At 40.4% G+C, this 18,668-nt stretch overlaps 1 protein-coding gene across 1 annotated transcript; it reads left to right on the top strand.

The window, feature by feature from the left end:
• The first annotated feature begins 8,862 nt into the window (after positions 1–8,862).
• LOC115499383 (olfactory receptor 2K2) lies at positions 8,863–12,337 on the top strand. The gene is made up of 2 exons (XM_032595544.1): positions 8,863–9,301; positions 10,207–12,337. Exon 2 carries the CDS (start codon positions 10,212–10,214, stop codon positions 11,187–11,189), a length of 978 nt encoding a protein of 325 aa, XP_032451435.1. The 5' UTR covers positions 8,863–9,301; positions 10,207–10,211; the 3' UTR covers positions 11,190–12,337.
• Positions 12,338–18,668: the final 6,331 nt, after the last annotated feature.

Genomic DNA, 18,668 nt, shown 5'->3' with positions numbered 1-18,668 from the left:
AAACATAATAAAATGTTATTAATTTTTAACTTAAATTTGTTTAATGTTCGGCTACTATTGACCTTCTGATGCTGCATTAGAAGGACGGTCCTCTGCTTCTGGACCTCAGTTGACTGTGGCCAACTGAAACAGTAAAAAAAAAAAAAAAAAACGTGTTATGGGGCGCCTGGGTGGCTCAGTCAGTTGAGTTGACCCCCTTCACTCAGGTCTTGATCTCACAGTTCGTGAGTTCGGGCCCCGCATTGGGCTCTGTGCTGACAGCTCAGAGCCTGGAGCCTACTTCTGATTTTGTGTCTCCCTCTCTCTCTGTCTCTCCCCCACATGTGCTCTGTCCTCTCTGCCTCTCAAAAATAAAACTAATAAAAAAAATTTTTTTTAAATAAAGAAAAAAAAAAGAAACATGGCTCAGGGGAGGTAGGGGGAACACAGCTTGTCACAAACATTACCCTTAAATAGTCTGAATTCCTGACCCAGACATCCATGAGATAAAAGAAAATGGCTAAAGGCACTGTTTTTGTTACTTTGTTATGCAGTAAAAGGACTGATAGTAGTTAAATTTTTATACCATGTTGGAAAATCATTTCACACCATCTACTAAAGGTGACTTAAACATGTTCTGTCACTCCTAAGTATATATCTATCCTAAGTGTGCATATCATGTACCAAAATACATACACATGCAGGGTTATAACAACATTAATTGAAATAGCCAAAAAGTGGGGCCAATTCAAATATTTCACAATAGAACAAATAAAGTGTGTTGTGATTGTAAAATAGACTATTGAATACAGCAATGAAAATGGGCAAACTGTAGCCACACACATCAACATGGATCTTGTAAGCATATTGTGGAGGGAAGCCAATCATGCCATCTGGCACACTATATGATGGCACAAAATCAGCAGGTAATGTTCTGCGTGCACTTGAGAAGAATGTGTGCATGTGCATGTGTGTGTGTGTGTGTGTGTGTGTGTGTGTGTGTGCGGTTGGGTAGGGAATTCTATAAATGGTATTAAGTGTAATTGGCTTGTAGTGTTGTTCAAGTCTTCTCTCTCTTCTTGATAGGCTATCTAGTTGTTCTATCAATTGTTGAGAGCTGAGTGTATTAAAGTCTTCAACTATTATAGTTGAGTTGTCTACTTCTCCCTCTAATTCTGTCAGTTTCTGTTTCAAGGGTTTTGGGGGCTCTGTTTTTTAAGCGCATGTATCTGTATTTACTACTGTTAAGTCTTCTTGATGGATTGACCCCTCTATCATTATTAAATATAGGCTATCCTTTCCTGTTCCTTTGCATGTCTCATATCGATTCCCCTCATGCCAGACTTGTTGCTGTTTTCTTTCTTTCTTTTTTTTTTTTAACGTTTATTTATTTTTGAGAGAGAGAATGAGACAGAGTGTGAGCGGGGTAGGGGTAGAGAGAAAGAGGGAAACCCAGAATCTGAAGCAGGCTCCAGGCTCTGAGCTGCCAGCACAGAGCCCGACATGGGGCTCGAATCCACAAACTGTGAGATCATGACCTGAGCTGAAGTCGGATGCTTAACCCAACTGAACCACCCAGGCGCCCCTCTGTTTTCTTTTTTAGTGACTTCCTGAACGATTCTGTAAAGCGTCAATTCTTTATTGTATGTGACCACGGAATGCTCTGCTCAGTTAGCTTAGCAGTCAGCTATTAATTGGACAGAGATCTCTTCAGATGCCTTTCACCGAAAAGTTCTCTGTTCTGGTAGCTATTCCTGTTCCTCTGTTCCCCAAAGCTCCATTACTCAAGACTGTTGTGTTTATATGACTATAACTGAAATTTTGGGAGTCATGGAGGGAGTAGAGCATACCTAAGACCAGTCAACAATCTAAAGTTCAAAATGAAGGATCAGTATTTTAATAGATCCCTAGCCTTCCCTGCTACTGGATATTTTTCATTGGTTATTACTCTGGGTTCCTTATAGTCTTCAGGGTTTCCAGGCTTTCTTCCTAATACTCTCTCCACTCTCCTGTCTTCCAGTTTTCCAAACCCTTCTCAGGAGCCAGGACTGAACTGTGCAATCCCATAACTTCATTTTTAAATAGAATAATTCAGTTATCTTTATCATAGCCTTTTCCCATTGGCATGAGCCAGGGCCCTGCTTTCTCAACAAAACAGCCCCATGGAGGTGGTTTTCTGAATAAAAGAACCACATAACCAGGAGATGAGATAATGCCACTCTTCTGAAAGGTAAAGTGGCTGGAGTCCGTTTTGCTATTAAACAGCACTTTTTCTTTTGTTTGGTTTTGTGAGAAATGATTATGAAAGCCTCTTTCATGTCTACCATCTTTTGTAGAAACTCCTCCTGCTTCAATTTTGAAGGTATCACTTTGACACAGTGATTTTGTAGTTTGCTAGCAAAGAATTATTTTTTGTTCACTGATCAAAATAACACAGGTGAACTCTAGATTTTGCATCAGGATTCATTTAGTTTACTGGTTATGGAACTACTGTTATAAACTTTTCCTGTTTCCTTCATGTAAGTTCTGCACTGTTCTTGTTAGAGTCATCCTAAGATTTCTCACAATTTTAATATGATTGATAATGGCATCTTTTTCTGGTCAGTATATCTGCCAACTGGCCACAAGGAAATTACTGATTTTTCTTTATCTGTTATTATGGCAGTTAAACTCTTTATTGATGGGGAACGGTTTTAATGGGTCCTCTTCTTTTTTCTTGCACTATATGCTAACTTGGATGTAAAATTTAAAAAATAAAAATTAATGTAATTTTTATAATTATATAATTTAATTATAAAAACATACTTTTTATAGAAATTAATAAAAATAAAAAATAAAAATTAATTAATAAAATTAAAATTAAAAATAGTTTGGAAGTGATAATTTTATCTCCTTTCCTCCAATACCAGTGCCTGTTTTTTCTACTTAGTATCTAATTGTCAGTCTTCTGGCAAAATTATTGTTCCCTTGTTGCCTGCTGATGGAGAGACTTATTGTGAGCACTGACTTTTAGGAAAGTAAAGTTTCAAGCTGAATATTAAAACTGTGAAGTCGCTAACTCTATGTTGTTTGCTGTGTTTTACAATCAAACAAGCCCATTGGGTGCAGAAGGTTTAACTATTGCAAGCTTATCATGAATGGGTCACTCCAGCCCGTCATCCCCAAAATGTTATTCTACAACTTAATTAGCTCTATTGTTAATTCTTACATTAGTCTATTCGTTACTTCTTTTCCTAAGAAGGAAGAAAAAATCTGCTTATTCATGTGGTATGACCAAGTTTTCCTGATCATCCTTTATCTGGAGAGTCCATTCGCCCTTGGTGATCCAGAGTATGGGAACTGTCATAAGGACACAGGAAACTGTGTGGGAACTGCGTACCTTGCAAAAAGAATGTGGTAATACATGTACCTGCTCTCCACACACAACTAAAGTAAACTACTCCCCTCCCCCCAACAAGGTCTGGTTTATTGTGCCTTGGGAAGGTGGTTCTGAGGGTGACAGGTGCCACCCTGTCCCAGGGGGAGGCCCCAAGGACCAGTTAAGGCTACTGGTGGGAGAAGTAGGGCAGGGAGGCAGCCCCTGGAATGTGGCGAGGCTAGGCTTAGGCCTGGCATTGGTGGAAGGCCAGGACAAGGAAGGGCCCTTGCTGCCCAAGGTGGAAAGCACAGGGCTGGGCCCAGCTATGCCTACAGGAGGACGCGGGCACCCCAGGAAGTGGAACACAGGGTCACATGACACACAACATGAAATACAGGCACATGACTCATGAGTAGGCATGGAGACAGCGTGCACAGACTCACAGGCCTGAGAGACGCCCAACCTTGCTGGACACATCGGCCCTATGGTGATACCATCCAGACTGCAGGGACACATGGAACACGCGGACTTGGTGGCCGCAGGGGTAGTCCCAGGTCACAGAGTGTACTGGAGGAGAGGGACGTCCGGGGCGGTCTGGAGGTACCCGGGGGCAGGGCCCACGCAGCCTCACGGGGCTCGGTCTGCCGGCCATACCTTGTTGAGCAGCTTCCCCGTCTCCCCGTAAATGATGAACGCGATGTCCACGTCCAGGCTGACCCGGCGCACGGGGTGGAGGTGGGGGCAGCGCTCTTGCAGAATGCCTCGAGCCCCTCATTCCTCGGGCTCTGCGAGCCACACCTCCACGGTTCCGGTGTCCCTGCGCCTCCAGGCCCTGCCCTGGGGCTTGCTCACATGCGCAGGTGTGGTCCTGAAGCCATTACTTGCACCTGTGCGAGCATGCGGGCTCAGCGGGTTCACGCCCCTCGGTACCAGCTGCGCCAGGAGGTCGTGAGGAAGAAGCCCGTGGCCTGATGGGGGTCCTGTTTTGGCACGGTGGTCGCGAAGCCCGCTGCGGCCCTTGCAGCCCTTGTTCCCCGCCCCCAGTCTCCCTGTCCCCGCGGCAGGCTCCTCTGTACTTGGCTTGGGAGAGGGCTTGTTAGTGGACGCACTGCACTCTGATGGCCCCGCCGCGCCCGCACGTGGCTGCTGAGCCTCAGGGTGACGCCGCAGGTGGGGCCGGGGCCTGGGGACCGGACAGGCCCCGACGCCCAGGCTGCGCACTCCTGCCCCTCGCCGCCCAGGGCCCGGCTGCCCCCGGCACCTCCAGCCGCCACTGCGTCGCCGCCTCCTGGGTGGGGACTGTCACGCACCGCGGGATGCCAGCCCCGCGGCCTGTGGGGCCAGTCCCGGTTCCCCAGACCCCGCCTGCCGCTGCCGCCCAGGACTTTGCTCCAGGAGCCGAGGGGCCACATGCAGCGCGAGACCCTCCAGAGCGAACTTTTGAAAAACGAATTTTTAATGGACTCTTTGAGGGTAAGTTTAAGATATTTTGCCCCTTGGACACTAACTACTAAAGTATTTTGGAACAAGGACGTTCTCTTACATAGCCACTATGCAGTTATGAAGATCAGGAAATTTAACTCTGATACAATACTGTTATCTAATCTACAGCCCATAATAAAATTTCGTCTACTGACCTAGTAATATCCCTTAGAGCTATTTTTTTCCTGGTCTAATACTTGGTGCTGGGTCATGCATTGCATTCAGTTGTCATGTTTCTTTAATCTCCCTGAACATTTCTTAGCGCTTTTCCTTTGTTTGTTTCCTGACCTTGACAGTTCTGATAAGTATAGACTGGTTATTTTCAGAATGTGCCTTAATTTAAATTTGTCTGGTGTTCCCTCATGGTTTGATTTAGGTTATGTATTTTTTAATGTTTATTTATTTTTGAGGGTGGGGGGAGGGCCAAGAGAGACAGGGTGGAGGTGGGGAGAGAATCCCAAGCAGGCTGCCAGCTATCAAACCAAGAGATCATGACCCGAGCCCAGATCAAAGAGTCTGTTGCTTAACTGAATGAGCCACGCAGGTGCCCCTGGGTTATGTATTTTTGAGAGCAAGCCCACAGAAGTGATGCTATGTCCGTCCTATCAGAAGGCATGTGGAGTCAGTTTGTCCGGTGGTTGGTGATGTTAAGGTGGCCGTCCTCCAGGTCTCCCTGCTGTAAAGCTATTATTATCTTGTTTTTGAAATTAATAAGTGGGATACTTTGACACCATGTAAATATCCTGTTTCTCATCGAACTTTTACCTCTGATAACTATGACGCTTCCATTTACCTGCGATCAATTTAACCTGCTCTAATCTATTACTACAACAACCTTTAATGTCTTTCTAATGACATCATTTTTTTATATTTATTTTTTTGGCATCCTCCTGTAAGAAAGAGTTTTTCTTACTTCCTTTCAGAAGAACTCATGCATTCTTATTTTATTCTATGGATTATAATGTATTTTAACCATTATTTATTTTGATGCTCGAAATAATCTGTCCCAGATTTGGCCAATGGAAGTCTTATCAAGTGGGATTCTATAGTCTTTTGAAATATTCCTGTAATTCTTTGCATACTTCCTTATATTCTAGTGCAGTAAACTACTCCAGGCCAATTTTGTCCTTTTCTGGCTCCAGCCTTGGAAAGAGGAACTACATTTCCTTTTAGATGAGAACTGTATTTAGAAACCAAGATCTGAAAACTGGAGGCATCACAATTCCTGACTTCAAGCTGTATTACAAAGCTGTAATCATCAGGATAGTATGTTACTGGCACAAAAACATGTATGCAGATCAATGGAATAGAATAGAGAGCCCAGAAATGGACCCACGAATATATGGCCAACTGATCTTCAATAAAGCAGGAAAGAATATCCAAAAAAGACAGTCTCTTCATCAAATGGTGTTGGAAAAACTGGACAGCACCATGAAGAAGAATGAAACTGAACCACTTTCTTACTCCCTACAGAAAAATAAAATGGATGAAAGGCCTAAATATAAGGCAGGAAACCATTAAAATCCTAGAGGAGAAAACAGGCAAACTCTTTGTGGCAGCAGCAACTTCTTACAAGTCGTGTCTCTGGAAGCAAGGGAAACGAAAGCAAAAATGAATTATTGGAACCTCATCAAGATAAAAAGGAAGGAAACAATCAGCAAAACTAAAAGGCAACTGACAGAATGGGTGAAGATATTTGCAAATGACATATCAGATAAAGGGTTAGTATCTAAAATCTGTAAAGAACTTATCAAACTCAACACCCTAAAAACAAATAATCCATTGAAGAAATGGGTGAAAGACATGACCAGACACTTTTCCAAAGAAATCATCCAGATGGCTAACAGATAAATGAAAAGATGCTCAACACCACTCATCATCAGGGTAATACGAATCAAAACCACAATGAGATACCACCTCACACCTCTCAGAATGGCTAAAATTAACAACTCAGGAAATAACAGTTGTTGGTGAGGATGCAGAGAAAGGGGAACACTTTTGCACCGCTGGTGGGAATGCAAACTCGTGCAGCCACTCTGGAGAACAGTACGGAGTTTCCTCAAAAAACTTAAAAATAGAATTGCCCTGTGACCCAGCAATTGCACTACTAGGTATATATCCAAAGCATACAAAAATGCTGATTTGAAAGAGCACATGCACCTAATGTTTATAGTGGTGCTATCAACAATAGCCAAAGTATGGAAAGACCCAAAATGTCCATCAACTGATGAATGGGTAAAGAAGATGAGGTATATATATATATAGAATGGAATATTACTTGGCGATCAAAAAGAATGAAATCTTTCCATTCACAACGGAATGATAGTGGTATAGCATAGTATATTATGCTAAGTGAAATAAGTCAGTCAGAGAAAGACAAGTATTTCATTCATTCATATGTGGAATTTAAGAAACACGACAGATGAACATAGGGGAAGGGAAGAAAAAATAAGATAAAAACAGAGAGGGAGGCAAACCGTAAGAGACTCTTAAATACAGAGAACCAACAGGATTGCTGGAGGGGTGTGGGGTGGGGGTATGGGCTAAATGGGTGACGGGCATTAAGTAGGGCACTTGCTGGGATGAGCACTGGGTGTTATATGGACATGATGAACCACTAAATTCTATTCCTGAAACCATTATTATGCTATATGTTAACTAACTTGGATTAATTAAAATAAAAAAATAAAATTCACTAGATGTAGAAATAAAATAATTAGATTTATAAAAAATAATAAGATTTATTAAAAAAAATAAAAAGAAACTAAGATCTGGGTGCTAGGTGTGTCCATTGCTGCTGAGAGTTCATTGCTTGAAGGCCCTCTTCAATATGTATGCATTGAATAAAATTTGAAATTTCTGATTCCTTGTTGGGACAACTGTCTTAAAAGAGTAAACTTTGAAAACTAGGAGTAGTTCCACAAATGAAAAAATGTGTATCTTAGAATTCTAGGGAGAACTTTTCTCTGTAGACTGTTAAATATTCTACACTGTAATCATTCAAGAAAAAAAAGATGTAGCAAGGATGGACAGGGAGGAAGAGAAGACTTTGTTTTTATGAGTTCTTTGAAATTATTTTGGGAGAACTGTGGGTTACTCTCGGTTTTTCAAAGTTTGATATAATTGGATCATTGGGACATTATCCCTCAAGGACCTGAAGTGTTAAATCTCTGTATATTATGGCTGCTGAACTTTAAATTGTTCAGGGACAACAGGTATTCCCCCAAAACAACAGATGATTTAAATTTATGTAGTATGTGACTTGCTATCCTTTGGCACTTTTAGCTATGGAGGTGACAGTCAATACTTTTGAAAGAAATGAACTGCAGTGTTGATTTTCATATAATATGTTTAACATTTTTAACATGGATACATTCATTCTTTTCTTGCACATAGCTAACTTCACATAGTACATCATAAAACAGGGAATTCAGATGGGAGGACCAGTTTTTCCTGGCTACTATTTTTTAAAATATTTTTTTTAATTTTTATTTTTAAGTAATTTCTGCACTCAGTGTGGGGTTCAGACTCACAACCCCAAGATCAAGAGTCACATGCTCCATTGACTGAGCCAGCCAGGCACCCCTCCTGACTACTATTTTTAAACGGTAGAAAAATATCAAGTTCCAGGCAACCGGGCTGATTTTTCATTCTAAAAAATAATTGTCTTTTTTGCCAGTCTTAAGAGTAATACACACTCACACACAAAATTAAGTTTCTTTAAAATAATCTCTTACAATAATAAGATAAAATGTTTGTACCGAATTTGTTAAATATAAAACCTGGCAGAAGTTCCTGAGAAATAATCTGTTAACTAACAAATGAATAAGAACTATCTCTTGTGATGTAGGAAAAATGAAGCTCTTAAAAGGAAAAGCAAAAACTCTGCACGCTCAACAAGTATCCGCAGAGGAAAGCCATACTGGTAGGCTTTCCCTAGAATGCTAACAGCGTATTGAGCGTTAACTGATGATAATGTTTGAACCTACGATGCAACTACTTTGGGGACAGATGAGGAAAACAGAAAACAACGGCGGGCTTGATAATAGGCTAAGAAGGAGATACAGTGAAGGAAGTCACAGAGAATAATGTAATATAATGAAAACTATTTGAAAAACATTGCGCTCCTGTTCTAGGGGCATGGTATAAGCTGTTGTCCCCAACATGATTATTTCCACCATCCCCCTGCATGCCAGTTTTTGAAACGTGGAGAACTGGGGGACAAATGATAACATTGACGGAAACTGGGAAACCGAGAAGGAACACCAGTGATAAGAAAGTGAACAGTGAGACATTGTAAAGTGAGCCACATCATTGAGGAATTTGCCTATGAAAGAAAGAGCAAAGCCTATGGCAGTGCAAGGGAAACAGGACAAGGGAGGGAAGTTTTCAGAACAAGGATATCTGAAAATAGAAAGGAAAAAACTAGTGGGAAAAGGAACACAATTAAAGGTGAAAAAGATCAATCCGTGCAGAAGGAAGGTAAGTTTTTGTCTTTTCTTTTTGTTAACGTGAAATGTGAAAAAACCCCCAAAACATTCAGCATCTCGTTTATAATTAGATGATATATACTATTCTTTTCCAAGAGATTTTAAGGTAGCTTAAAAAGGGAGTTCAGTTTCTGCATCTTCTAGATCTTCATGGGTTGTAATGTATAAGAAGAGTATTGCCTGGGTATAATTTTTTAGCACTATTTACATGCTCACAAAAGGTATGGGTCCCAGTAATGAATGACACTGTCCCCTGGATGTGTCAGTGTTTAAAGAAGGTGGGCTATTTTGTGTGACTTGTAAACTGGTTCTTAAGTATAATCAGAATGGGTACCTACAATGCTTTAAACAATGTCCTCATTTCTGAAGTGTATTGACCTCCAAGCTATTTGCTGGAAAGGAAAGAGTTCATTTAGACTCAGAACTTCATAGGTGTTAGTTTAAAATTCATTTATTTGTTTCTTTCAATATCCCTCCTCTTCTTTCAGTGAAGATCACTGCTAGTTTTTATTGTACAAGTGTGGTTTCTTTATCTCACTTATCTGGCTTACTTTTCTAATCCGTGCTCAGTTTATTCAGTGTTTTTTCATATTTTTTGGTCACACGGTACTTTCAAATCTACTGAAAAACTACTGCATGCCGAGCAAGATAATAGGCTGAGATTCAGGTATTAAATATGTTTATCCTTGTTTTCAAATTTACTCTTTTCTAAATTTTGTTGTGGAAGAACCAACTTTTTATGTAGATCAAACCTGTCCCTCCCCCTTAGATCAAACGATAAGTCTTGTGATTTCTTGTGGTAAAATAGAATTGTGTTTATACTAGTGAATATAAGTTTGAGAAGTGTTCTCCTAACTAAATGAACATTATGCTTGATCCGTCTCTTTATGTCCTCAGATGAAATGAAGATTAATATTAGAATCACTACAGGTGCAAAAAAGGAGATGCAAGGAGAAAACCTCACCATTTGGACCTTTTTTTTCCTGGAGGGTTTTTCTAGATACCCAAAGTTAGAGATTGTTCTCTTCGCCTTCAGTCTTGTGATGTATCTGATAACCCTCTTGGGCAACAGCACTCTTATTTTAGTCACTGTCCTAGAGTCACGCCTTCAAACCCCCATGTACTTATTCCTCGGAAATCTCTCTTTCATGGATATTTGTTACACGTCTGCTTCTATTCCCACGTTGCTGGTGAACTTGCTGTCATCCCAGAAAACCATTGTCTTTTCTGGGTGTGCTGTACAGATGTATCTGTCCCTTGCCATGGGCTCCACAGAGTGTGTGCTTCTGGCTGTGATGGCGTATGACCGCTACGTGGCCATTTGCAACTCACTGAGATACCCCGTCATCATGAACAGGCAGGTCTGTGTGCAGATGGCCGCTGTCTCCTGGGTGACGGGTTGTCTGACTGCCCTGCTGGAAACCACTTGCGCCCTGCAGATACCCCTCTGTGGGAATCTCATAGACCACTTCACGTGTGAAATTCTGGCCGTGCTGAAGTTAGCTTGTGCACATTCCTTGCTCATGGACGTGATCATGCTGGTGGTCAGCGTGCTCCTCCTGCCCATCCCAATGCTCTTAATTTGTATCTCTTATGTCTTCATCCTTTCCACTATCCTGAGAATCAGCTCAGCAGAAGGAAGAAACAAAGCTTTTTCTACCTGTGGTGCCCACTTGACGGTGGTGATCTTGTACTATGGGGCTGCCCTCTCCATGTACCTAAAGCCTTCTTCCTCAAGCTCCCAAGAAGTAGATAAAATCATTTCACTGCTTTATGGAGTGCTCACCCCTATGTTGAACCCCATAATTTACAGTTTAAGAAACAAAGAAGTCAAAGATGCCATGAAAAAACTATTGTATCGAACACATGAAAATCTCTGACTGGATGCCCGCAGTTTTATCAGGGGGGTGTGCTCCTGGCAGAGTTCCCCATAGGAATTCTAGACCGTACACTCACCCACAGAACACTGATTTGACCTTGAGCCCTATAATTTTACAGCTGTGAGGTATGTGTACACAGAAGTGACTGCCCGTGGACAATAGCAGGTTCCCGTTTGCATTTGGCAACATTTGCTGTCTCTTGTGTTTCACGGTTGGAGAAGTTTTAGGCTGCAGAGTCCTGACACATTGGCTCCTGAAAGAAATTTGGATAAATTTACTCAGTGAATGTTGGTGCCAGAAAAATTTTGGATATGTTCTCTGCCTTAAATCCTTTCTAGAAGGAGGTGGGACCATAGGGAAACAAACGAATAATAGAGATTGGCCTTGATTATGCAAACGAGAAAATTAAAGAAAAATTAAAAGGCTCGCTCACCATCACACAGTTGCAGAACTGGAACTACAACCCCATTATCCCTTCATCTTTGGAAACATGTTGGACCACAGCGTGGTGGCTCCCTAACTGCCGTTCCTCGTTCAGAACTCCTGATCAGAGCTTCTGACTTTCTGAGTAAGGCATTCAGTACTCATCTGCCAACCTTGATTTGCTCACCTGCCAACCTTGCCTTTCTAACAACATTGATATTTGTGTAAATTTTATCTGTTTCTTTGCCAGTATATCACCCATATGCTAAGTCTTTTTGTGTGTTTGTCTTCTTTGTTCTTTTTGGGTGATTGACTTCGGAAGGGCAGGGAAATCTATTCTATTGTACCTTTCGTGTTTACAGCAGTCATTCGGTAAACTAATAAATTTACCAGCTTTAAAGTAATCTGTTTGAGAAGTAAGTCCCCCTTGAGAAAATTAGGAAGAAACAATATAGGGCAGTGAGGTATATTGCTTTATATAAATAGCCAAAGATGACAGAGACAACATTTATATCCACGTTTGAGCTTTTATTTGTCTAAAAATATTGCTTGTTGAAAATGTGGACTCTAGGCCTCTACTCCCAGAATCTGATTCAGTAGCTCTGACGTGGGGTCCTGGTATTCTGCATTTATGATAGATCCCTGAGAAATTTTGATACAGATTTTGAGATGATCAGACTTTGGGACACATTATTTCCAGCAAAAACTGATCATTCCAAAATAAATGTGGGATTAGTTCTCATTTCTTCCCTTTTTCCTTTTATTAAAGAATTAAAAAAAATTTTTTATGGTGTTTATTATTTTTTTTGAGAGAGAGAGATAGAGTGCGAGTGGGAGAGGGGCAGAGAGAGAGAGGGAAACACAGAATCTGAAGCAGGCTCCAGGCTGTGAGCTGTCAGCACAGAGTCCAATGTGGGACTTGAACTCACAACCTGTGAAATCATGACCTGAGCTGAAGTCGACGCTCAATCAACTGAGCCACCCAGGTGCCCCTAAAAAAAATTTTTTTTAATGTTTATTTTTGATATATAGAGAGAAACAAACCATGAGCCAGGAGGGGAGGGGCAGAGAGAAAGGGAGACACAGAATCTGAAGCAGGCTCTAGGCTGTCAGCACAGAGACCGATGCGGGACTAAAACCATGGACTGCAGATCATGACCTGACCTGAAGTGGGATGCTTAACTGACTGAGCCACCCAGGGGCCCCTACCTTTTTACCTTTTAATTTTGTTTTCCCTTTCATTGTTTGTGCCTCCATTGTACCTCCTCATTTGCCTACCTCCACTTCTAGAGTAGGGAAGGGGGGAGGGTTTTGAGTGGAGGAAGGTTAGCCCACTTGGTAAATTTTACCATATGAAAGACCCAAGAAGTTCTAGTATTGGATGTTGAGTTTGGATTATTTAACTCATACACCTTTAGATCTAGGGCTTTCATGACATGTTTCTGGATGTGTAACCCCCATATAAAGACACTTGAAATAATCACCCAGCAAAATTCTAGTGATGCAGCAAGGGGACCAGTTTGATGCCAAAATTGCTAAGAGATGTTTGATAATGGAGGATGAAGACAAGCCCTGAGTAAATGGCTTTGGGGTAGTAGAGGAGAGCTGACCAGGAGGCTTTCATCCCTGACGTGATTATTCTTCTGTTTGGATACCTCAACCTTCACAACCAGATACCACATTCATTTCCTGGTAATTTCAGAGTCATTTTGAAGTGCCCTTCTGTGGGAGACTTTTATTAGAGTGGAGCTGGATTTCATGTTAGAGTAGAAGTAATGGCCTCCCAGAATTAGCTGTAGTCTGTGTAGTACCAAGTATAAACAGGAATAACCAAAGTTCTAGAAACAGCTGAAATCTTTTCTTCAAAGAGTGAATTATGAGAACTTAAAGACACAGCAACTGAGTAACCTCTGTAATTAGTGATCAACTTTGATGCAAGGAACTGAGCAAACTGACATGGAGACCAGAGTTTCAGAATGGGATATGGATCAGAATGGGATGCTGAAACAGATTAGAGATGATCCAGATGTCAGAAAAGGACCCACAAAGGGACCCAGGCAAATATCTCTGTAACAGCTCTTGGCTCAGATATAAGAGATTAGGAGTTATGGTAGTCACAGCCATATGTTATGCAACGTTGCTGTGAAAAACAAGTGAATATAAATATAAATGTGGTTTATATAAAATAGGCATATATATATCATATATCTATATGTCATATCTATATATCATCTATATATCATATATCATATATATCACATATATATCATATATCATATATATTCCTATATATATCACATATATATGATATATATTCCTATATATATCATATATATATCATATGTCATATCATATTTATATATATGCCTATATATGCCTATATTATAGGCAATCCTGAAGTTAATTATTGGTAACTTCAATAGGAGTGGTGCATTCCTTCATTTGGATTAGATTCCATCTCAACCAGTACTAACTACAATCATTAGTTTTAGAGAGTCTCAGGTAAGGGATCCTTTTCAGGTATTGTTAAAAAGAGGAGTAAGGTAAAAGTATGCCTGGCACATCATTTCCTGGATGATTGCATAACCAAATTTATGCTGGAGAAAAATATGATCATGTCACTTCCCTGCTTAAATCCTTTAGTGGCTTTTAATTACCCTAAAAAAACTTGAAATCCTTAAGATGACATTCAAGGGTTTTCTTAATATGATTGCCCACCATTTACATCCTTGGCTCTGGGAACACACAACTCCTTTTGGTTTCATGGAAGTGGTATCCTGTGTCTTGCTTCTTCTCTTATTAGGAACGCTTATCACAATTTGTAACTTGATCATAATTTGTGGGTTTGCTTGTTTAATATCTATTTCACTGGTCTGTAGGTTCATTGAGGCAAAGGCTGTATCAGTTTCATCGGCTGTTGAATACCTAGGGCTTAGCACAAGGTCTGGCACAGAGAAGACATTTTGTGCATACTTTTTGTGAAGGACCAGCTGTTCAGTGAACATATGTTGAATAAAAATATGCATGTAATAAACCTTTGATGGCTGTTGAATTTGGTGCTTGATCATCCCTGAAGGTGTCCCTGGTGACCTCTAGGTGTCAAAGAAGGCTGATAGTGGGGTTGGAGGGTAAATCATGAGTTGTATTTTAGACATGTTGAATTTGTAATTATTTTGAGATCTAGAAGTAGAAATATCAAGGAGTCAGTTGGGTATGCAGGTTGTAACTAATGAGAAAGATCAGCCTGGAGATACAAACTTGTGACATATTTGCACATATGTAATTAAGTGATGAACATGGTTGATGTGAACTTAGGGAGAGGGTATAGAGTGAGAAAATAGCCTAAGATGAAATTAGAGACACTAATATTTAAAGCCCATCAAATAGGAAAAGCCAACAAAGGGGGATTGAAAAGGAGCTAACTCTAAGTAGGAAGAGGAGCCAACAAAGGGGGATTGAAAAGGAGTTAACTCTAAGTAGGAAGAGGGCAAAAACCAGGACACAGATTCCAGTTTTGATCAAGATGAAGTAAATGCACGCCATCTTGTTTCTCCCACTGAATGAAATTAAAAACTCTAAGCAGCCCAAATGTCCACTGACTGATGAATGGATAAAGAAGATGTGGTGTGTGTATATGTACACACACACACACACACACACACACACACACACTGGAATACTACTCAGCCAAAAAAAAAAGAATGAAATCTTGCCATTTGCAATGACATGGCTGGAGCTAAAGAGTATAAACGCTAAGTGAAAGAAGTAGTCAGGGAAAGACAAATACTATATGATTTCACTCAGATGAAATTTAAAAAACCAAAGCATATGAGCAAAGGAAAAAGAGACACAAACCAAGAAACAGACTCTTAACTATAGAGAACAAACTAATGATTACCAGAGGGGAGGTTGGTGGGGGGATGGGTGAAATAGGTGAGGGGATTAAAGAGTGCATTTGTAATGAGCACTGGGTGATGTATGGAAGTGTTGAATCACTATATTGTGCACCTGAAAAGAATATTGCACTGGAATTGTACTGGAATTGTACTGGAATTAAAATAAATACATACACACACATGCTCTAGACAGAATGTGTGGAGCAACTCTCTGAGGACTCTGGAAAATAAATGCTAGCAGGCAGACCTGGGAAGGGAACTACCTTGCAAGCTACCAACAAACTCATGGTGAATTTTTTGCCTCTCCTTTCCCTGCCCCGATGTCTCTTGGCTTTGACTGCAGGGAAGGCTGAAACCCAAACCTGTGCACTGGGATCAGATAGAAAGATAGAAAGAGCTCCAGGTGACATTCCCTTTTCTTTTTTGGTCTGGAAGAGAGAAATGGGGCTCCTGTCCATCAGAAAGAGTGAAGTACATTCCCTGATGTTTTTCTGTTATCTCTTGCCCACATCCCCAGGCAGTCCTGTGGGGACAGTGGCGATACCAGCACTGGTGAATGGGCAGGCAGCTGAAATCCTTAGGAAACAGCACTTCTTGACTGGAGGACTGTGGTCCCAAGAGCATGGGAGGACCTTATAGTTTCTCCTCTCTCTCTATCTTCTCACTGTTTGGTACCTGAAGCAGGGACTTTTAGCTTCCAGAACTGTAAGAAAGTAAATTTTTTCTGTTTAAGTTACCCAGTCTGTGGTCTTCTGTTCTGGCAGCTTGCATAGACTAATAGGTGGCCCCTTCCTCCATCTCCAAAGCCAGCAAATGAATCAAGTCTTTCTCATATTGCATCACTCTGACCCTGCTTCTGTCATCATATCTCTTTCTTCAATTCTGTTCTGTCTCCTCCTCCCACTTTTAAAGGCCCTTGTGATTATACTGGGCTGAGGCAGATAAGCTCTCTGTTTGTTGTAAGGTCAGCTGATTAGCAACCTTAATTCCATCTGCAACCTTACCTCCTTCGCCAGTTTGTATACAACACATTTTCTTTATCGATTCATCCATCAACGGACAGGACATTTGGGTTTCTTCCACCTCTTGGCTATTGTGAATAATGCCTTTGTGAACATGGGTGTACAGATATCTCTTTGAGATCCTGCTTTCAATTCTTTTGGATATGTAACCATGAGTGAGATTGCTGGATCATATGATAATTCTATTTTAAATTTTTTTGAGGAAAACACCGTACATTTTTTCCCAATTTCTCCACATCTTTGTCATCACATGTAATTTTCTGTTTTTCTTTTTTTTATACATTAACCATCCTAATTGGTATAAGGCAATATTTCATTGTGGTTTTGACCTGCATTTCTTTAATGATTAGTGATGCTGAGCATCTTTTCATATAATTTTTGGACATTTGTATACTTTACAGAAATGTTCAAATGTTTTGCTTATTTTATTTTACTGTCTCTATTATGTCCTTGATTAAATGGTAAGTTCTTTAACATGGTACCTTGGCTTTCTTAAAATTCTTTTTTTCATTAGGCTTTAATTTTTTAGAGTAGTTTTAGGTTCCCAGTAGAGTTGAGGGGAAGGTACAGAGATTTCCCATACACTCCTTGCTCCTGTGCCCACAGCTTCCGCCATTATCAACACACCTCCACAGGAGAGGTACATTTGTTATTCAGTTGATGAACCTACGTTGACACATCACAATCACCCACAATTCATCATTTACAGTATAGTTTACTCATGGTGTTGTATATTCTGTGGGTGTGAACAAATATATAATGACCTGTAGCCATCATTATGGCTTCATACGGAGTATGAGACTTCATGGTATTTGCAATATATAAAATAGAGTGAATTTCTTAAGCTTGAGAGTAATACTACTCTTGTACCCTTTCATGAATACTTTAAACTGTCTCTACCTCTCAATATTTCACTCTTTCTCTTAAGTAGAGATTACTTTACTTTGAAGGTACTTCATATTTCCCTTAGGAGAAACTAAGAAGAAAACTTCTCTTACTAATAAGTCTCAGTTGGATTTTCCCATGTTTGCTCTCAACCCCCTGCCTACCCAGGGGGCTGGGTCTCACGGTGTCTCATTTAACCTGTGTGCACTTCCAGAGCACCAGCGCCACTTGGGTTCTAAACTATAATGAGTCTCGACAAAGCACAGTTCCCTCCAGGGCAGTGAGAACCAGCCTGTGACTTGTACCCGTGTAGTGGGAATAGTGTCATGATGAAGAAGTGAAGTGCTGCAGAGAAAGAAAAGCATTATGACTATTTTGGTTAGGTAGGTTTTGTCAACAAAGGCATTCTTGCACCATTGAAGAGTTGAGCCAAGTAGCTGCTTGTCCCAAAGGGCCATGGGAACATCTCAGAGGGTGATGGAGAATACGGAATAAGAGAATTGGAGTGGTGTGCATGCATTTTCCTGCCCACTGAGCAAAGAAGTACCTTCTCAGTGTAACCCTCTTCTTATCTTCTATTTCTTTTTTTTTTAATATTTATTTATTTTTAAGAGACAGACAGAGACAGAGCACGAGTGGGGGAGGGGCAGAGAGAGAGGGAGACACAGAATCCGAAGCAGGCTCCAGGCTCTAAGCTGTCAGCACAGAGCCCAATGTGGGGCTTGAACCCATGAATCATGAGATGATGATCTGAGCTGAAGTTGGACACTTAACTGGTTGAGCCACCCAGGCATCCCTTATCTTCTATTTCTGTACCTCAAATGGGCCTTGTGTTAACCAATACAACTTTTCTCTATTTTTTTTAACTTTCCCTATGTTTTCTCTTTTTTTTTTTTAAGTAGTAAATAAGTCTGAGATTTAATGCACGGTATAAATATACACACCAAAATTGCATTATAATCAAACTTGTTGAGAGACTAGAACTTAATTATTCCAACCACTAAAAAGAAATGATAATTATGTAATGTGATGGAGGTGCTAATTATCACTACAATGGCAATTGCTACCTTATAAAAATTTATCATATTAACATGTTGTACACCTTAAATTTATACAACATTGTAAGTCAAAAATATTTCAGTAAGAAAAAGGAAAGGCAATTTTAAGATAATAAACCAATACACACATATATATATGTATAAGTAGATACATATATATATGTATAAGTAGATACGTATATATATGTGTGTATA

The sequence above is a fragment of the Lynx canadensis genome, chromosome D4 (genome assembly GCF_007474595.2).
Source record: "Lynx canadensis isolate LIC74 chromosome D4, mLynCan4.pri.v2, whole genome shotgun sequence".
NCBI classification, from domain to species: Eukaryota; Metazoa; Chordata; class Mammalia; order Carnivora; family Felidae; genus Lynx; species Lynx canadensis.
The sequence above is the reverse complement of the archived record's forward strand: the minus strand, read 5'-3'. Positions and strand labels throughout refer to the sequence as shown.

Excerpts from the sequence above, each read along its gene's own strand:
- LOC115499383 (XM_032595544.1), top strand. The coding sequence starts at position 10,212 with ATGAAGATTAATATTAGAATCACTACAGGTGCAAAAAAGGAGATGCAA.